Genomic DNA, 22,272 nt, shown 5'->3' with positions numbered 1-22,272 from the left:
TTGCTGAACCCGGATATCCATGGTTACCTATTAAAATAATTTTTGACTCTCTGTAGCGACAGCTATTATTTTATAGGTTTGTACTGTCATCTGATATAGTTTAAATAATTCCTAAGGCAGATGGATCGTGTATAGAACCCTGTCAGGAAAACAGTAATAGGAGGTTGAGCGGAACATACTACTTCTGTGATTAAGATTTTTAAGGTAATAGTTGATATTTTATACTTAAAAAAAAAAAACCACAACCAATGATTCCTTGTAATAGCTTTGTCATTGTCATATACTTTTCATGTAACTTTTGGAATTTTGTATAACAAAACATAATGAATTTTACCATGACTATTAGAAAATACCTATCCAATCAGAAAGGAAAATTTGCATTATGATGTTCATCAATTCGCTAACTTTTGCATTAGCTAATTTTTAAACTGACAATATTTGTAGGACATGCTATACTTCACATTTTTATTCTGAATTGAAGTAGTTCTACTGTTTAAAAAGCATAGCCTTCTTTACAAGACATAAATCCAAAAAATAACTCAAACTTTGAAAGGAATATTTAAATTGTTAGTCATATTACTCCTCATACTTGCTTTTAAAGGTTGCTTTTTGAATACTGTTAGGCTTTTGTGCTGTATTTTATCCTTTTATTTTGCTCTATATCATATCAAATGTGTAAGCATTTTCTGCTTTTTACATTAATACTGTTCAGAGAGTGGATTTTGTGGATATACCTGCTTAATCTACAGGAAATGGTGAACATGAAAAACTAATATAAAAAGGTAATGAATCAATTAAGGCTGGAAAGTAAAAGATAATTTGAAACCATAGGAGGAGAAAAAATCTGAAACGACTTCAGCTGTGAGTAGCAATGATAAGCAGTATCACTACATTTCAGATGAAGCTTGATCAGTTTGGGATTGTCCGCTACAGTCATGACAGCAAAAGGCCGGACTCTTTCACTGTTTGTAGACCCTTCACTCCCATATTTCTAAATCCAGAATATATTTAAAATACCCACAGTTTTTTCTTCTGACTACATGTCTTGACACTTTGAGGAATGTTTTCTGTAATGTAATTTTCTCATTATTTTAATTCTGGTTTAGTGGAGATGCACTATTCAGTCTGTCATGTGCTGTACTTCATGCCAGCAGACCTCTATATTGAATTCGTGTGTAAATGGGAAAAGACATTCCTGATAAATATGTATGTGTATTTGTATGGCTGGGAAACATTATGAAAGGGTCACTGCTCAGTCAGCACGTGAGCTGGCTTCAACTTGTTGACTAAGAAAACCCTAGGATCTTCAAACAGAGCAAGAATAGTTTATATTTTAATACTTCATTATGTTCAGAACTAATGTAAGGGCAGCTAAGCAGTGAGAGATTTAGTCTGCACAGCAATGAAGTGACCAAATGCAGCATTTTTAATACAGTAATACCTGTAACTGGGAGATGCACTAAGTGTCGATGTGGTGCCCTTTCCACATCTCATATTTGTTATGAGACTTCAGTGGTACAAACTTTTTTACATCTGTCAGGTTGTTTACAAACTTCCTACCTAACTCTATCATTGTTACTTTTCATGATGTGTCATGTATCCTGTGATGGGAACATATATACCCTCCATTGGAATTTAGCAGCATATTTGATTAAATGAAACTAAGACAGTTCTATTGAAGTACATAATCAAGAAACTTCTAATCACTCTTTGATCTTAATAAAATGTGTACTCTCCAGTGTATGGGACCTGGCACCACATGTTGCATGAGTATATGCTGCTGGCTTATGTTGTAGTTTCAGTTTAAATCCTCATGGCCAGTGAGCTGCGATTAGCTCTGTATCCCAGCAAAAGAGAATTTGCCGTTCAAGCTCTCCAAGTAGATTTGTGTAGTCTGTCAAAGAACAAATAGATTACCAAGGGATTTGATGTGGCATTTACTGCTAATGGGGCCTTACTGCTGCAGCAGCTGAACAAAACAACTGTATTCTTTTAGATACTGCTGGAAAAAAAGGGATATTGTGACAGTGAATTTTGAACAGGGACTTTTCTGGACTCCCAAGTAACTGCACTTTGTGGACAGCCCCCAAGGCTTCATTCCCCTAGCAGCATAAACTGCCAGGCAGCTAATCCCACCTGTGAAGGTCCATTTACAGTTACTCAGTCCTGCCCCATCTCCTGTGCTGAAGTGGTACTTGGCTGACCCATGCTGACCTATTTTATCTCAGCAAGAAAATATTTGAAGGGTGGAAGGAGAGAAAGTCAAATCTGTTTTGTCAGCAGTCTAAGTTTGAGGTTTTATACTCTTTTCGTATCAGTCTAATAGACAAGTGCTGCCATGAGAACAGATCCATCCCTTTTCAAGCCTGAGCTAGGTTACCTCGGACTCTTGTGAGCTTTAACACAAGTGTTAAAGCAGCAGAAGCGTGTGGGTGGGGTGAGACCATCCCATTCAATAGTAACCATTAGAGAAGCTTATGGTCATGTAATGTCAAATTATTCCTTCAGTACATGCTGCTTATAATTTTGCATTTGTTTGGCATATGTGGCTAAAGTGAGGACTCTGTTATTACCAGTATAATGGTGGTGCTGTGATCCTAGCTGGCAGTAGAAAGGATTCTGAAATGTGTTGAGAGGCAGTGACCAGTGTTTTTGGTAGTGTTCACTCTTTTGCAGAACAAGGAAGCACATGAAATAAGATGCTGGCTTAGCTTTTGTCCAGTCTGAACTTGTATTACTAATGCCTCTTTTAATGAGATAAAACATGCTGTAGCTCATTTTAAGCATATTATAAATCTCAGAAGGAAAAGTTAAATGACATAAGTAATATCACTGAAGGAACTTGAAACTGTGCATATCATAAAGTGCTGTAGTTAATGAGCGGTTTTTTAAAAGGAAGTTTTTCAATTAAGATGAAAGACAAAATTATGTATTACTGTTTGGTCTATAACAATGAGGTGAAAATTTTTAAAATTTTAAATGAAAGTTTCTTTTGATATATTTGAGAACAGAGTAAATTTTTGTTTATAGTAGGACTTCAGAAAACATCTCTCAGAAGAGTGAAAACAAATTACTGTTTTTACTCTCATAGATGAGTAAGTTGTAAACTCCAAAAAGGGAATGTCTAATAAATAAACAAATTTAGAAAAGGCAAAACAGGATTATCTCTGCTTACAGAAAATACTGAAACAGATCCTACTTGGAACAGGTTATTTTTTTCTTCTGCTTTTGCTGGTATGAATGCAGAAATAGCTTTTATCTTTATTCCAAAGCAAACTTAATACCGTTTAAATCATAAGACCTTGCAAAACTTTAAATCTTAAATTTCAGTGTTAATACTCATGAAGAGGAGAGAAGAAACCAGTTCAAAAGAAATTTAATTCCATTTGTTCTTGTAAAATCATATTTAAATTATTGCTGTTTAGTTGCTGTGTGGTGTGAATTTCCTGTCTTCCCATGATACTGATAAATCTCAGATGATTTCACAAAGAAAGAATTTTTGAAGTTTGCTAAACTTGTTGCAGAGAATCCAAATATCATCTTTTAAGAAAATAAAATTACTTGTTTTACATTTCGTGGTTGTGGTGCCTTTCAGTTCCTTTATGGAATATACTTATAGTTTTATGTGCCATGAATATCAATTGTCAGTGTCTGAAGATACCTCTAACAGAATACCCTCGTCAACCACCTCTGTTCTTGTTGTCTTTGCATTTGATTCCATTAATATAATGCTTCAGTAGTTACGTCCCTTGAGAAAGACTTTGTAGTCCTCAAACAGGAAACAGCTATGTTTGCAGCTTCTTGTGTATCCTTGACCATTTTTCCTGTGTACAGTTCAAGAATGACAATACTCTTCTCATTCTTGGATATTTTCTTTCTAAGGATCATAATGTTATTACTCTTGCTTTGCATTGTTTTGTTAAAGGACATTTTTCTACTTTAAATTAATCCAGTCAAATTATGAATGTCCGTTTTCTCCATCAGGATTTAATTTGCAGTATTTCTACTAAGAATATATTACAATCCGTTACACATGGCAGTCTTTCCTATATGTTACTCTGTTCTTTTTCATGTTGCAGCTACTCATCGTTTTTTACGTTTAATTCTGTATTTCACCTGTCAGCTTTGTTCTAAGGTACAAGTGAAATATTTGCTTTTAAAATTTAATGTAAATAAATAAGCTATGTATATAATCTGGAATCAGGCATTGTAGTTTGATTCAAATCACTTGAGACTGGTTTTATATGTAGCTGCAAAGGTGATAAAAATGCCTATCATGAAGGTAAGAAGTCATTGTTTTCATATACTACTTGTATTGCTGAAAGTGAAATAAACTGATTTCATACCTTTGGCATATACCTTTTTATTTTCAGAGATTCTTGTTTGCACACTTATGCTTGTAAATGAGTAAATAAAGATTAAGGTTTCATGGTCAGGATCTATGATACCCTGGTATCTTTAAGGGCATCACTATACCAGGTTTCTGATGACACCTGGCTAGCATGGCTAAGTCTCATAAAAAGTCTGTCATTAATGTAGAAGTTGTTCAGGCTTTATTCCAAGACAGTTCTTTAATTGTTAGGGTTGACAGTGAGAGGATAAACTTAGTAATTTTATTCTCCTTTGCTTTGAATCTGATCAGAAAAGTTACTATTTCTTTGTTGGTGTAAGTTTTCAGGTTTTTAATGTTAAATTTTAAATCCAAATTGTGATTTTTGAAAATTTTAAAATGTTCTTTCTGAAGTTTATAATGTCTGTTGGTGGCTGAACATAATTCCTCCTTCAGACAGTTAACCATATATGAATCAATTTGAAGAGGTGGTAAATTGCAGTATCTATTTTTGATTGCTTAAATCATCAGTTGCAAACAACTTCTTCACATAAAGTTACAATTTTAGATTTGCTGTCAGAATAAAGAAAGATAATTTGGGCTAATTTAATTGCTATTAATTTCTTCCCCAGTCTGTCTTTTGATGTATGTGGGAGAAAAGGTTTCACAAAGTATTTGGTACAAACAATAAATTCATGGTTTTTAGAAGGGCAGTTTTAAAGAAATGAAATCACCTCTAAAAATGTGGGGTTGTTTTAGTATCAGTGTCCTACCTCTACTTAGGGAAATGGAGCAGCATTTTAGTTCATTCATATATATCTGTTACCACAGTCCACACAAAGTTAACAAAATTATTTCATTGAGTTTTGCTTTGTGTGGGTCTGTGTGGGTTATATAGAAATTCTCTGTCCTGATACTAGTTTTGTACAGGATTACTGTTTATCTCTAACATATTACTTTCTCAAGGCTGGAATACTAGATATTTATAGGATAAATATCCAAACCAAGTAGCTTCCAGCTTTAAGAATCTCATTAGACAGCTAAATAACTAAGCAGGCGAAGAGCTGTGAAAATAAGTCAGATTTCAGCGGTGTAGACTCAAATGTTAATGCCTACATGTGTATAGGAGCAGACAGGAAGAGGACAAAAACTTCTGGTTTGATCTGATAGTTAACAGTTCAATATTGAGAAATATTGCTTGCTACCCTCCCTTCAGATGAAAAAAAATTGATCTCATATTTGATTTATGAGAGCGTTATCTTTCCTTTAACAGTCTGAATGTCATTTTTATATCCAAACCTACTTTAACTGACACGGTCTTGGCAATTATTTTATACTGGAAACTAGTTTTAACATGTCTTCAGTAAAGGAAAACAAAAATTACTTAAAACAACATTTAAAATAAAGTTACTAAATAAATTTTTAGGAATACTTATCAAGCCTGCCTGTATGAACCAGGTGTACAGTCAGTTGCAAACCTTCAGTTGATAATGCAGATTATTTTTGTATAATCCCAAATTATTACTTTCATGTAAATTTGGCATTTACCTCTCTGCCGTATAAGTAATTTTTATTTATGAACCCGTTACTTGTCTGTTTTATCTGCTGTTGTCTTTTCTGCTTTATTGAGAAAACTTACTCAACACACTGATAAATCTTGAGCGTATCAGTCTCACATCAGTTATGTATCGTTTTAAAACTGTGCATATGAAATGGTTTTGCACTTCGCTCTTTCAGGGATAAAGACCTTATTATCTAAACATTTTGTTAATAATTGTCTTTAACTCTATCATTGTCTCTGGAAGAAAGTTGCTGATCATGTTCACTCAGTATATTGACAGAGTTTTGTTTGAAGCCTCAAGAAATCCGGAGGGCTTTTGCTGCTCCTTTAAGTAGGTTCGCAGAGGGATTGAATGAAATTGGTAATAGTGAAGCAATATCAACATGCAAATGAGCATCATCACCATGTGTTGTCCCAAATAGATCGTGTGTTGTACTTAATCCCTGTTCATTTTGCGGGTGTAATTTTGGGTTTGGATGACAACCATCTGCTTGACTCTGTTGACAGAACACAGTTGATGCAGTTAGACTTTGAGGAAGAAGTAGTGGTTGGAATATTGTTCCATAAACTGAAAATATCTTGGGTGTTTATATATATATATTCATCTTCACAGTCTCTCTGATACCAGAATCTTCATGTATGGTCCTCCTTGTTCCTTACCTCTACCCACGCTTCCCAAAGGCTGTTTTGTAGAGGTGCCTCTGTTCTGCCCTGCTTCTTAAAAAAAACAGGCAACATTCATGGTTCAGATACTGAATTGCCTTCACTTCTGTTCCAAACTTTATCCCTAAAAATATGTTACAATTTCAATACTGTATGTCACATCCATGTTTGCTTCTGTGAGCTCAGGAGTTAGGACGAACACCTCATGAGACGCTTGATTCTTTCAGGGAGTCTTAGCTGAAGGCTCTGTGCTTTAGCAATTGCTTCTCTTGCTCCTTAGTCTGACAAAGACCAAATAAATTAATCTCTTGGGGTACTTGTCTGACTCATATTCTCTGTTACGCAGCCAGAAAGCAGGATAAATTAACCCTCACAAAACTCTCCTGGCACAACTAGATTGCTTCCCACTTGTGAGCAAGTTTGGCTATGATTTAATTCTGTAATGTGCTGTGCAGTCCAACTCTAATAGAACTGCATACTTTTCTAAACATGAATTTATCCTGAACTGAGGGACAAAGCAATCTTGGGGTGGTTTGTTATAATTGTGTGTACTTGATTGGAGATACAGAGTAATTTTTGGATTGTCAAATAAATGCAATTTGGCAAGGATTACCTATATGAGTATTGCATACAATTGTTGGCTCTTATTTATTAGTTAAGCTTCTATTTTCTTCAGTACTATGCAGCTACATCTAAAAATAAAAATGAAAAGAGTTTTGTTTTTCTCTACTTTTTTCCCAGTTATCTTTAGTGCTTGACACTGCCTGGCACAGAACTTGGACTATGCACTCTCCACTGGCCTTTCAGAAAGGCTTTTCAGTCTTTGTTGACCCATTTCCTGGATTAGTCTGGCTAAGTTATGGATTATTTTGTCTATTAAGCTTTTTCTTGTGTCCAGTAATTCAAGAATGGCAGATTGGCCTAATAATGTATTCAGCTAAGTTGAGTTTCCAAATCTCATGTTTATAACTCTTTAGAAAAGTCTGAAGAAGTTAGCAATAATATTTTTATTTCATGCAATGCAGAGGACAGTTAATTTGTGGAGTATGCTTTGTGTTCAGGGTTTTTTTTTAATCATGCTTAAATAAATACTTAAATTCTAGAACAACAGGAAGCAGGCAGAATGATACATTTGTTGATGTAGGATGTCAGATAATTTAGTACAAATTACAGATTCTTTAAATACTTGAAAACAGTGAAGGTCAGGAAGCCTCCATTCAAAATTTTCCAGCATATGTATAATATTTTACAGGATGTCTGTCTGTAGACTGCAAAAGAATAATCTGTAAAAATCAACTTGTTTGTTGTTTTTCATGTTGTCTGTTTATGCCCTGACAAATTAGCATCGGATGTAGTGTGGAGTCTGAAGACCAGTCTACGGTTCAAGGTTACAGACGGACACGATTGTGTCCTGTAGCATGAGGAAACTGGGCTCAGGCTATTATTTGGAACTGTTTGTTTTCAGTAAACACCACATAAGGCTTTAAACAACATCGTGGTGGCTTGTTCAAATAACTTAATCAATGTTTTAAATAGTTTAAAAAAGGAAGGTAATCGAAAGTCTTACTGTTTATAATTAGTTTGATTCTATCAAATGAAAGTTTCCTTCACAGTCATTATATTGCTTATATTCCTGAAAACAGGTATTTTGAAGTATGTGGGGAGCAATAATTATGTAATTAGTAAATGGCTATCATCTTGAAAATAAGAAAATTCCAGATTAGGTATGTGTTGTATGCTTAATTAATTAAAAAAAAAAATCCCCAAAGCAAACCACAAAAAACTTCAGAATGTCTACTTGGGTATAAATCTAATATTTCTTGGATTTTGAAGCTTTCATTTGGAAAGTAAAAGCATAAGAACCAGTGAAGCTCTCATTTTAGGCTGGCTTTTCTGAAAGGTACTAAAGAAATGGTCTTGGTTAATTTGGGAAGGGTGGGGGTGGGGTTTTGGGGGTTTTTTTTTGGTATTGCATTGGTATTTCTTGCTAGTTATTTATGTATTTTTCTATGAACTCTGATTCCATAGGACAAGTCAAATACTCTCATTGTAACATACTCATTTGTGTTATAGGTACATTGCAGAAATGAAAATAATTTTATTTGTAAATACAAGCACATAAGATTCTTAGTCTCTTTAGTTTGTTGATGTTGAAATGTGTCCGGTTTTGGGGAGGTATCTTCTGGTTTTAATACATTCAGAACACAGAAGATGGCCGAGAGAATTTAGAAATAACTTTAAGATCAAGATTCAGTTCCAGGTTTGGCTTGAAGCTAAGAGCTTCTTTAGTTACGTTGGTAACCCACACGTGCAGACAAGAGTGTGCAGGAGCTCTGTATCCTGCACATGGTTTTCTGCTGCTCTGTCAAAGTGTTTCCTTGTGCAGGGATTTTAGCCAGTGATAGATTGCTCATCAGTAATGTACAGCTACTTGTTCCAAGGACCTGCTTACTTGGACTTGTGACAGGGATTGTCATACTGGAGAGACAGTGGGTCAGACCAGCTGACCAATGTGCATTTCTTGCCCCTACCAACCCATCTCCTTGCTTTGGTGATAGCTTTCATTTGTCCCAGTCTCCTTACTGTTCGTTACACACACACACTATCCTTACAAGACCTGCTGATTTGTAAGATGTTTTAGATGCTCTCAACTTTGGTCAGAATCCTAAATTCTGCAAACAAAGCAATACTTTTCTCTAATTTGTCAAAGCTGGGGCTGCATCTGCTGCCTTAATATTACAGCAAGCATTTAGAATTTGTCTTCCATGGCCAGTTATAACATAGTGAACATCTGACAAACTAACTAGTGGAATGTAATAAAAACATGTTTGCAGTAAATGTTCTTGTGTGGGGCATCAACTTTATACATGGGCAACACTTGCTAAAAACAGTCATCTTAAATATCAAATTATATTTGTGCTGATTAAGTTACAATGAGAAATGCCTTTGTGGATTGCAAACTGAAGCTTTATCTGCAGCCACTAATACACAGCAAAACTGGACTTAATTACATTGGTGAAACTATGAAAGCATCACAAACTGTATCATCACTGCTTAATAATTTAAATTTTAAAAACCCCACCAAAAAGGCAAACCAAACAAAAATTCTCACCAGCATTGGCTTTTTTCTTCTTTTTATTCCAGTAAGTGTTGCCTGTTGAGTGTTGTCCCTTTGACCTGCACTAAGACCCTGGGAGGAAGGTAGAACTTGTGAACTCCAGACTTACTGTAGTTGAGTTTAGGTGACAAACCTGTTGTTGTACTTTTTCTCCCAGAAATAAAGAACTTCTTTTTCTGGTTACCAAGAACACATATTAGGTAGAAAAGATGAACTTCAGCACTGAGTTTTGCCCAGTCTCCTGACATAGTGTACATGAGTTTAGGTTCTTAAACTACCAGGAAAAATCAACTAAAAAAAATTCACATTGACTAGACTTCCAAAATTTTCTGTCAATTGACGACACTACCAAAATCCATTTCTTACGGTGGTAACAATAAAAATCTATCAAACAAGTTAATGCTATATAAGAGCATGAAGATTGCCTATATTAGATGCACAATAGCATGTCATTTTTAGTAGTCCTTATGAGACTGTGATCTTGTGCTTTATAGCCAATGTGTTCTCAGTTTTCTTAGTAGAAAAAAAAATCAACCATACTATTTTGTGCTGGCTTCACAGACAGGTATCAACATTAGAAAGTCGGGGTGGTTTATGCACTTCTTTTTTTTTTTAAGAAGGCCAGTGTTTAAATATTATGAAGTATTTGTAGGTGTCCTCTTTATTCTTAAACAAACAAACAAACACAAAAAAATCAGGTGAAAAATTCTTAAACTGCTTAAGTTTTAGGACTTTTAAAGGTATTGGAATTAAAATGTTCCTTCTAGAGTCTTGAGTCGTCATACTACACAGCAAGAGAATATCTTCTAGCTAGAAAAAGGACTATATTACTACACAGCTTTATTTCAGTTGAATACTTTCAGCAAAACAATATGTCTGTTCTTTGTAAAACACACTTAAAATCAATAACACACAGAAAATATTTTAGAATCTTTACCTCCCAGCCTAGGTTGCCATTTTAACATATGCAGAAAACCATGTCTTTCAACAATTTTAAAGAACTTTTAGTTACAGACATTTTGATTGCAAGAGGGTTTTGTGTTTCTTTAGAGAATCGAGTTGTACTTGTATAAAGGATTGTTTGAGAATTTGGGTACCTGATTATAGGAAAAAAGTACAAGATGTTTAAAAAAATACATATTCCTAAATGTCTTAAGATATTTATTGTGGAATAAAATGGTGTAAAAGGCTTACTTAGCTTGAAACCAAAAAACTTCGTTTAAAACGAAAAGTATACTCCAAACCAATCTTTAAAATCTTATGGGAAAGCAACAAGGGGATTTTTGCATAAAAAGGGCTGTTAAGTTTTTATTTTCTTACAGAGGCAGCAGTTTCTAACTTTCTGTTCAAATATATTCATACCCTTGTACATACGTACACATGAAAGGACAGTTTCAAGTTAGCTTCTAACCATTCATTGATGAGTGCTATTTCATTCACATGAAGAAACTATTTTTTGTGTGGTTGGTTTTTTTAAAACCACTATCCTTACATTGCACATTAGCAAGGGGTTTGTTTTATACTGGCACAATATTAATTATGCCTCTGAAAACAATAGCAAATATTTGCAATAGTAACTCAGGGCTATAACAAAGCTTTCTGTCCTCGAATCCTCTCAAGTCTCTGCCTTTGATTTCTTGAGTATGTCCTTAGGATTCTTGGAGAATGTAGTTTAAAAGCACAAGTTATTATGTTATTGTTTGACTTTTCGTCCTAAGAATTAAGTCCTTTTCTCAACAACCCTCTCCGCATCCTTGTCCCTTTATATTTATGAACCAAGCTCGACTCCTGCAAAGCAAATTCTCATAGAAGAGTATAGAAAAAAAAGATTTGTCAAAACATGTAATAGAGATTACATAAGCGAAACAAAGTGTTAATTATCATATGAAGAGACTAGCTCTCAGTAGTCCCACTTGTTGGGAAGATTATTGTAAGATAAAGAGTAGTTTTGTGAAGGTAATACAGGGCTGTCTTACTGATAACATAAGCTGTGTCCTCAGGGAAACATCATACATTCCAGCATATTTCAGGAAATTTCATAAATTTCATCATATCTCACATATCAAAGACATGTCTGCTTCTCAGGATGGGACTTTGTTTTAAAGGAAATATATTTTTAGTTTTCCCTGAAAGCACATGGCTTTGTCTCCTAGGTAAATTATATTGTCTTAAAAAACCTGCATTGTTTGATTCATGAGTCTTACCCTACCTAATTCTAGTGGGGCTTGTTTAAATAGTCAGCTCTTTAACATATCCTTCTATTGATATGTATGCTCTTACTGCCCTTTTTTAACCTTGTGACTCCTCCAATGCTCTCCATGGAAAAAGTAGGAATGTATTTACTAGGAAGTCTTTGTAATTCTAATTTTTTATATTTTTTTTTCCTCCTACTCTTGCCATAGGGGTATATAAAGGGTTAGAAGGTAAGCCTGGATCAGTGACCAGAATTGAATTCTAGAAATACAGAGGCTATGCAAAAGATATACATAATAGTGTTTGAAGTCATTATTTAAGCATTGCTGGGATTTGTGCTGCGAAGAGGAAATCTTTAACAGTAGTCTTGAAAGGAAGATGTAGGACAATATGTTTGAACTACATTCAGAGAGTATTTTAGCAACCTGAAAAATAGGATGGAAGCTGCACTAGAGAAATAACTAAGTAAAAGACAGAAAAACTTGAGGAGTGGCAATTACTGCATCTGTTGTATGCTTTTTGAAAACCCTTTCAGAAAGTGGTATGTTTTAGTGTAATTTTGATTATTCTTTTGGCACATCATTACAGTTGTTTATTTTTATTTTTCAAGGCATCCAAAATGTACTCAGCTTATTCTGTGCCGTGCTTACAGAAAATAAGGTTCTCTTTCACTCTGCAAGTTTTCAGAGGCTTAGTGATGCCTGTAGGGCTCTGGAGTCTTTGATGTTTCCCCTCAAGTATAGGTGAGTTGAGTTTTGTTTCTTTGAACTCTGACTAATTTTACAACTCTTCTTATAATTTACATTATATTGTCCTTAACAAGACGAGTCATGTTATGGTTTTTGAAAAAACAAATGTTTTCATGATCACATGTGTAAGTCCTAGTCTGTACGTATCGTTAATAAAAATCTGATTGCATCACAACAGTGGAAACAATTAAAGGAGAAATATCCTTCCTACAAATACAATAGAAATTCTATTCAGTGACAATCCATGAGTAAATGCTTGGAAAAGATGCAGGGGAGATCTAGTAACAGCCTGCCATTAAGTAAGAAGTAGTGCATGATGGCTGAAAGAGAGGCTTGGGCCATAAACCAAAATTTCTGCAGGGAAAACATTTTTTATTATGAGGATAGCTAAGCAGTGGAACACAGAGCCTGTGGAACTTCCATTCCTGTAGGTTTTCAGGACCCAACTGGACAGAACCCAGGACAACTTGATATGGATTCAGTCTTGACCCTGCTTTGAGAAGGTTGGACTAAATGATCTCCTGAGGCCCTTTACAACCTGAAAGATTCCATGGTTTTAAGATAACATCTGCATTAACTTGTATCACAGGTTTAACTCACTGACAAATGTCCAACAGAGAATGAATTTAAATAAACAAATTGATCCTCTCTAAAAAGCGACATCCGAATCCAGTGTTGTAAAATGGAAAACTGAATGTCCAGCTGTTTGGTTTTTTCATGTTGTCTGTTGTTGTCACATACCTTTTAAAAGATGCTTGTATTTTAATAGAATGGTTGTAAATATTTCAGTGGTGAACTTCTTTTTTTTTTAATATAGAATAAGACTGGGAAAAAAGAGAAAGTTTTGGGATATGTTTCTTAATGCTAAAATAGTTATGAACATACATTTTTAATAACTGTAAATTAGGTGTTAAAATGCATTGATCAGTTTAGATCCAGAGTTTCATTTTGCTCTGATGAAAACACTAATATTTTAAAAAATTATCACATCAAGTAAATGATCTGAAATAGAGTTCTCTACACAGGATTTAATTTTCATTTCAGTATCAGACCTAAAGATACTGTTTAAAGACTTCTTACTAATGATATTTCATGAAAGGCTGAATCATTGGTGTCTAGCAAAAAACTAGCCATGTTTCTAAAATGGAATTATTATCTGTAACTTTAGTGTCCCTAGTTACCTGAAAGTTGTAGACAAACATAATGTCCCTATAATCTAAATGTTACAAGTACAAATGACCTTTTGTAAAATATACTTGTTTACAGTAAATTGTAGACCCTATATTATCATGATTTCTGGGGTTTATGGGACAGATTTTTTTTAACATCATGGCACTTCATAAAGAAGTATTAATTCTTTGAGCTTTTGTATTTTTAAAATACAGGTATTTATAGTAAACTAAGTATGCAACAAGATTTTACTTTTTTTAAAGGGAGAAAGCTGTCCTGTGTGAAAGGATAGTCAGAAACAATTTATTTTATTTCATTTATTCTTTTCACAGTTATCCCTATATTCCAATTCTTCCTGCACAGCTATTGGAAGTTCTCAGCTCACCAACACCTTTCATAATTGGCGTACATTCTGTCTTTCGCAATGACATTCATGAGCTTGTAAGTATGTCTACCCAGCATATTCACAGTCACGCTGTCATTTGTGTTTTGTTGCGGAGATTTTTCGTTCTTCAATGATGTTTATGTGAACAATCCATAAATGTTTAAAATATTACTGTAGGTAGCAAGATAAGAAAAGCAGGAGGAAAATAAAGAAAAAGCATAAATTCTTTTGTAAATACACTGTGACTGTAAAGGAAAGGGAGAGAAATTATTTGATTGTATTGCAGAATAGAAAGGAATAGATCCATTTCCAGCTTTGTCATCTATTTCTCATGAGTTTGAGTAATTCACTCAGGATTTTCGAATGAATCCTCCATTATTGAATTTTAATGCTTACTTTGGAAGCACGTGCTTAGAGAAACTGAACCAAACCTACAGATAGGCCTAGATATGTGTAATTTTCTTTACAGTTGTCCTCACCATGTCCTTTTGCAAATTGCCTATTAAATATCTCAAATCACTGAACACAGACCTGGAGCATCCAGAAACAGAAGTTACTTTTGAAAGTTTTGCCTAACTTCGCTTTCTTTGGTTAGATTTGTTTTTTGTGGCTAGGTTCAACAATACGAACTATTTAGATAGCATTCTAGACATTAAAGTTAGTACCTTTTTAATTTGTTTATTGTAACTTACTTGCAGATTATGAAGTTTAAATTGCTTTTAACTGTGCTTGCAGTATGCACTAATGATAATGTGTGTGTTTGTCCCTTCCAGTTAGATGTAATCATAGCAGACCTTGATGGAGGCACAATTAAAATTCCTGAATGTATTCATCTTTCTCAGCTGCCAGAGCCACTCCTACATCAGACTCAAATGGCGCTTTCTCTAGTATGTTTTGATACAAACCTCATTTTACACTTTACTTTCAATATTAAATCACTTTCAAACACACTGGGAATGTGGGATTTAAAACTATGGTTCGTGACAACATTCCTGTTTTTAGAAGAATTTATTATCTGAAGTTAAAGTTAATATCGTGAGTAATTTACTAGTAATTTTTTTTTCACTATTAAAGAGGGAGGTAGTGATTTTTCTCCTCATAATCATTTTTTTAATGACTTCAACCTCGGTATTTGAGCAACATTGTTACTATTAAGTTTAGCTTTTCTCTGATTTTATAAATTAATCACAACTGTGCATTGTCCTGAAGTTTAACAAATTAATAATCAGTCTTAAAGTTTATTTGCACGATGACTGTATATCAGTATTCAAGAATGATTAGGGAATCACCTAAAAGCAGTTCAGTTCGTCGTTTTACTATCCATGTCACAAGTTAGAAAACACCTTATTTGGAGTCTTCTGAACAAATCTTCTTATTTTGAAGAGAATTATTTTCTCTTTGTTAATCTGTTTTGTATGATTTAATTCTAAAATCCCTAATGACTAGCTTCATTGACAGTAATAGGAACTTAGGGTAACTAGCTCATTTATAGAAACCTAAAGCTGAGAAATTAATCCCACATTTATTTTCATATGGTCTTCATGGTTTAACACTATTATTTGAGTACTTACTATCAGTGAATATTAATTTGAGATAAGAAAAAAAATAATCCTTTCCTCAGCAAAATGAGGGGAAAAAATTTTGTTTAAAAAATTCTCTAGGTTTTGCATCCTGATTTGGAAACAGCAGATTATGCATTCCCTCCCCCACGAACAGCTTTATCACACTCAAAAATGCTGGTAAGATTTCTGTGTTATGTCTGACTGTCTTAAGTAGAAAACTGCTACAATTTTAGACTAACTTTCTTTTAAGAATTTTTACTTTGTGTTTTCTTTTCCATATGCATATTCTTTATAGTATTACTAGTGAAGCAAAGAGATGCCATTGGAGTTTGCATTCTACCTTCTAATAGCATTTTAATGGGTTTGAAGTTTTATAAACATACTTGAATTAATACCAAGGCACCTAATTTTCTTTAATATTGCTGTCTATTGAGTTAAATCTGTGCCTCCTCAGTTTCATAGTTAAGTTGTGTGTTTGTGTGAATGTTAAAATTAAGTTATCTCACAGACAAACACATAAAAAAAAAAAAGAAAAAAGAACGGGTTCAGAAACATTAAAAATGTCATTCAAGATCTAAATTTTTAAAGTGAATGTGGGTAAAGATAGGAGTGGTACCTCTACCAGCAAAACATGTCACTGGTTTTACTATAATAATGATAATTATTGTACACTGTATGCTTGGACATACTGGGAAAGGATTTAGATTTTTTTAACCATAGATGGTTAAAGGGATTTAATGAACCTCAACCTGAATGAAGTAATATGGAACTGTATTTACTAAAAAAAAAAATCCATAGAAAGCTTTGTGCTAAAATTGGTTAATTTAGATTACAAGTGATTATGAAGCCATGATAACAACTTGGTAACGCTGCTGGTTTTAGCTTGCAGGAGTGTCTAGAATTGAACTTGAGTTGGTAGTCCAAACTTAACACCAAAAGGCAGTTCAGTTTAAGAATACATGGTGGATGTATTGTGTAGGTGAATTTAAAAACATAAAACTCTGATGTGGAATCGTATATTTGTTCTTATTTTTTGCTTGAAGATATTTTTTTCATTGCTGAAAACAGGAAATGTTCAGATTTCATTTAAACTACAGACAGAATTCAGATAAGGTCTCACTTTCAATAGTTAGGTTATTAATTAATTTAGCTTTGTATCAATATAAGAATTTTGTTACATCTGAGAGAAATTATCATGTTTTAAGTAGTCCCAAAACTCAGGGTACAGGTGTATCTTGGAAAGCAGTCTGGACACAAAGAAAATAATAATCTCTCAGTAAAGCAAGTTCTTGAAAAATTAAGCTTAAAATACTGTAAAATCAATTGTGTTCCAAAGAAGAATAAGCAGAAAAATATTCCAAAAGGACAGCGTTATTATTATTTCTTTTTAAAAACTGTTTCAAGCTTTAATTGCTTTAGCTTGTATTTGCTTGTTGATTTGCTAATTAGCTGTTTACTTGATCAGTTAATCCGATATTCTTTGCTGCTTGTAATTTTTAAAGTTAGAGTTCATTAAAAGGTCCTTTGAGACACTGTAAAACCCGAGGTCCTAAGACATGGCTGTGGTCTGAGTAGGTACCTGAGCTAAAAGAAAATAATATTGGTGACACAGGATTTGAAACAGTCTTTATTGCATGTGGGGCAACTGAAGATGTCACTGCCCCAGGTCTACCCCAAGCTATTCACAGAATTTCCATTAACTCTCTAGGTTTATCTAAGCATTCTCTTACACATTTAAATGAAAAAACAAATAATAACCCAAAACAACCCAGAGCTTTGAATATCTACTATTTAAAACTTTTTAGATTAACCGTGACTTATTTTGACTGCAGTAGATTGTCAAATGAAAACAACCTGAGTTAGTCCTGGACAAGTGGCTGAGTACACTGAGAACAGCCTTCACAGCTGGCAGGGCCACAGCAGATGACTCTGGTGATGCCTGTGGTGCTCTGAGCCTGGTTCCCCCAACAGCAGCAATACCAGCCTAGGCTCCTGTGCTTCCCTGCCCCCCCTCGCCCACTCCCACGGTACTGCTTCTGCAGTGTTGCAGAGCAACACTTATTTTAGGGAATAAATCCAGGCAAAAATGCTCTCTTACCTTTAGCATTGGTTTTATGTTAATGGCAGTTCCTTCATGTGGCTCACCACATGATGACCCCAACATTTGCACTTGCATGGCCCACGGGCTGTTGTGCAGGCATAGAAGAGAAAATGTGTGAATACATACTAAATCTGTCATTGCCATCTGGGGACAGGTCAGTGAAACTGTAGCCTCATGCAAGGTAACTTTGCATGTGTACAAGGATCTCCACTTCCACCCTACACTACTGCACTGTGTGTTGAATTTGTACAAAGTGTGGATTACTTTAGAACCCAAAATGTTTTGACAGTATATTCAATTCCTGCCTACAGGATAAAGAAGTGCGAGCAATCTTCCTTAGGCTATTTGCACAACTTTTCCAAGGCTATCGGTCGTGTCTTCAGCTGATCAGAATCCATGCTGAACCAGTAATTCATTTCCATAAGGTAAAAGAAAACCAGTTATGTATATTTGGTTAGTATTCTGCTGTGTCTTGTTAAATGGCAAGCTCGTGGGAATAACATATGTTAGGGTTTAAAAAGAAAATATTCTGCATGTGATAAGCATATCATTTTGACAAAGCACTGTGTCCATGTATTTTAGTGAGACCAGTTGAAGGGTCAGTGATGAAATGTGAAACAAAGCTAACGTTAAAATTTAGTGTGAAGAGGCATTTGGGTAATCAGTAATGACATTTGAAAATATGTATGTAATTAAAAGGCAATACTTGAAAGTGCTAGGTTTTTATTTTATTACTTGTGAGATTTATAAAATGTGAAATTTATAAAATTTATAAAATGCATCGTACTTGCTGTTACATCACTCCTGAATTTAGGTATAAAAAGGCACTGGGTAATATAAAAGGTTTAAGTAAAAAGAGTGGTAGTATAAGCTGGTGAAAATGTTTAACTGCAAAAATATGAGTAGTTGGTTGTAGTTTTGATGCTGATAAATACATGCATTTTTTTCTGTCTTTATTGCAGGCAGCCTTTTTGGGGCAGCGAGGGTTAATTGAGAATGACTTTTTAACCAAAGTTCTCAATGGAATGGCATTTGCTGGTTTTGTGTCAGAGAGGGGTCCTCCTTTCAGAGCCTGTGATCTTTTTGATGAGGTGAATATTCTCAAGTAAATTAAAATGTACCTGTGGTATTTCAGCATATGAAAAAGTGTTGTAATGCTTCTGGAGACCCACTATCTATACTAAACTTCTCAATTTGCATTTTCTACAAAGTACGTGTTTCCAGCTTACTTCAATAAAATCGCACCCTGTTCATATGAATGAAGTTAAATAGTTGTATAAATCATGGTAATGCTGCTCCTTTTGTCAGGTTTGGAACTTCATAATGCATCGTATGTGCAAGTACAGAATTATTTTGAGTAAATTAATTATTCTTGGAAACATTGACAAAGTAATTGAGAACTACTAAATGCATAACCAACAAATGTTTTTTTTTCTTTTAGAAAGTAATACCATATTTTTATATGCTGGCTTTAGTTGAATGTTGAGTACAAATAGAGTTTGGTATTCATTCTGCATAGTAGTAGTATATATGAGAAATATGGATTGTGATATTGGAAGTGTTAAATGATTGTTTTAGTATGCAGAACTATAAAATCTGGTAACAGAAACTCTTATTAGAAAGTGAAAATGTCTCATGTTCCAGAGCAATTTGACATTGTGCATTTTTCAGTGTTATTTTCTTTGCCTAATTTAATTTTAAGATTAAAATTTCTGAACTTAAATAGAAACAAAATAATTTTTAGTTAAATTATAAACTTACTTTGGTTCTGTTTTTCTTTGTTAAAGTTGGTAGCCTTTGAAGTTGAAAGAATTAAAGCTGAGGAAGGTAATCCACCAAAAATGATAAAGCATGTTAGAGAACTTGCAGAACAGCTCTTCAAAAACGTAAGTTTACTATACCTGCTGCGCTTCTAGAGTTGAGATAGTACATTGAAAATTATTATTCCTGAGAATGATCCAGTATATGAAAATGGAAGTGACTGCTTGTGAGTCATCATCTGCATTATGGCAAAAGACTTTGGAACTTTTAATGTCACAACTTTGTTACGTGCAAAGTAAGTTCAATATAACAATATTGATTTATTAATGCTAATATTGATTTACTTATTAACTACTGCTGTTTAGCATTCTCTGTACTTAATGTGTCATCACATAATGGATATAAACTGTTATTTTCTCTGCTGCAACCTATCCATCCCCAATGCATCTCTCTCCTTGCCTCTCAACAGTTTTCCATATGAAAACTGTTCATCCAGTTTGGCATATCGTATGCTTTCAGCAGATCTTTCCTGCTTTGCAACCCAGTCCCGATGGCTGGTATGCTCACCAAGAACTATGTAATTTCTTACATCCAGTTTGTTGGACTCCTATCACACCATTGCCACATGGTGCTTTTGTAAAATTCCTTACCTTTCCATTAGCTGGGGTTTTTGTGCACTTGTGGGTTTTTTTTGGTTTGGTTTGGTTGGGTTTTTTGACATCAGCTAATCTCCCTAGCCCTCACACTTCCTGTTGTCATTCAGGTTACGCAGAGCCACTGTGACTATTACACAATTAACACCTTCAATCCACCTTTCTTTTCTACATCCCACTTCCCCAAAATTATGGGTTACATCTATGCTTCTGTAGAAAACCCTCCAGATTTACTAAGTACTGCTAAATTTTGAGGTGTAGGGGCAGTTTGGGTTGTGTGTATCTTTTTATTCCCAAAATGAATTGCCTTTAAGCATTTTGTCAGTATCAATGTAGTCTTTATTTGGGGTAAAATGATTATATTTACCATAGGAGATGCAAAACTTTACAACCAGTACATTCATCAGTCTTTTGTGTCAGTAGATTTTTGGATGGAAAAATATGTGTATGTATTTCAAATAAATGATATATGTGCATAGTAAGGTGTGTGAAATGAGGTTAGTCTGGCTGTAATATTGTCCATTGCAGAATGTGTGGATCTCTTCTCAGACGCAGACGCTCACTCTCTCCAACTTCCTTTTCCTCTGAAATCACCAAATTACTACTATACTTTTTTGAAGGAGAGAATATCAATACACGTTTTAATCTACCTTCTTGATAGAAGACATTAGAGGAGAGATCAAATACATCTTTGTGGACTAAAACCAATTCACATTTAAAAATGCTTATGGCACGTCTCTTGTCCATATGCAGTGTAGCATATTTATTGGAGAATCTTAACACTGATATCCTTACACTGACACTTCAAATTTACTGTAAGAGAATTTACCTTGTGGAAAGTGAAGAGAATCACAGAATCACAAGGTTGGAAAAGACCTTTAAGATCATCAAGTCCAACCATTACTGTCTTACGCTAAACCATATCCCTTTTTTAAGTGCATCCAGGGATGGTGACTCAACCACCTCCCTGGCAGCCTGTTCCAGGCCCTGACAACATCAGGCATCAAAGTTTTTGTTAGAGATTCATTTAATCCACGAGATTTCATCTGTAATAAAATACTATTTATTTCATTATATGGTTCCTAATCCTATAGCACACTCTGAATGATAAGAACTGATGGAATAATCTTCTGAGTGAAAGTTATCAGAAAGAAAACCTTCTGAATAAATACAAAATTATCTGATACTAATTTAAGAGTGGTGTGGTATGTAGCAACATTAACACTGTCAGAAGGTATATTAGTTGACACTTCTGTGACTTTCAGGACTGTTGGTTTCATGAGAAAGTCTGTGGGCACTGAAGTTTCTTCAAAATCAATGTTTCTTTTAAAAGTTTTGATTTGCCCAAGAACCTGGGGCTGTAATGTTATAAGCATATGATTGTTGTGGTATTATTGCATAAATATGGGAAATTGCTGTCACTATAACTACTATTATGATACTAAATTACTCCAGGGGAAATGGCAAACATTTGTATTTGTTTTCTAGTGGATATAGATCCTTTTTGGAATAAAAGAGCCTATAAAACATACGTGAATGTGCATATGCGCAGCTTTCGGTGAAGTTATTTCTGAAAATCAGTCAAAAGAAATTCATTTTAGTTTTCATTATGATGAGACACATTTATACCATTGTGACTGACGTGCTACTTCACAGCCACTAAGTCAATGACAGCATATTTCAAAGCCAGATTTTTAGTAGTTTTACATTTAGTTATTTTGGAATAAAGCACTGTTATGAGTCACACAGCTCCTGTAACTTATGCCTAGACCTGCCTGATTTTAAACTCACTGTGTGACACATTTTGACATCATGTTTTACAGTTTAAATAATCATTTTATTATAGCTGTGACAGTCTAGATATGTATGTGAAACAAGGCTAGTTAGGGAGAGATAGTGTTTGTATTAGTCTAGCTGCTACAAGTGGAAAACCTGGGCAAGTTTTAGACATCTACAGCTGCGGTAGTTGAAGACATTAGACCTACATTTTCAATAGCATATACAGTTGGGATTAGGTTTGTCATGG

General features: G+C 34.4%; 1 protein-coding gene across 4 annotated transcripts in view; it reads left to right on the top strand.

The window, feature by feature from the left end:
• The window catches only part of SBF2 (SET binding factor 2), a gene marked incomplete at its 5' end in the record, with an annotated part of 253,439 nt that overhangs the window by 134,240 nt on the left and 96,927 nt on the right, over positions 1 to 22,272 (top strand). For 3 of the 4 annotated variants that reach the window (XM_084263409.1, XM_084263407.1, XM_084263408.1), the window contains 7 exons: positions 12,476 to 12,608; positions 14,117 to 14,225; positions 14,943 to 15,056; positions 15,831 to 15,908; positions 18,144 to 18,257; positions 18,795 to 18,923; positions 19,620 to 19,718. In XM_084263409.1, coding sequence (XP_084119535.1) covers positions 12,476 to 12,608; positions 14,117 to 14,225; positions 14,943 to 15,056; positions 15,831 to 15,908; positions 18,144 to 18,257; positions 18,795 to 18,923; positions 19,620 to 19,718 — 776 coding nt within the window. The remainder of the gene's footprint in view (positions 1 to 12,475; positions 12,609 to 14,116; positions 14,226 to 14,942; positions 15,057 to 15,830; positions 15,909 to 18,143; positions 18,258 to 18,794; positions 18,924 to 19,619; positions 19,719 to 22,272) is intronic. The other variant, XM_084263410.1, reaches the window with a different exon arrangement.

This window comes from Gallinula chloropus, assembly GCF_964237585.1.
Source record: "Gallinula chloropus genome assembly, chromosome: 4".
NCBI classification, from domain to species: Eukaryota; Metazoa; Chordata; class Aves; order Gruiformes; family Rallidae; genus Gallinula; species Gallinula chloropus.
Note: the sequence above shows the minus strand (reverse complement) of the source record. Positions and strands in the feature narration are given on the sequence as shown.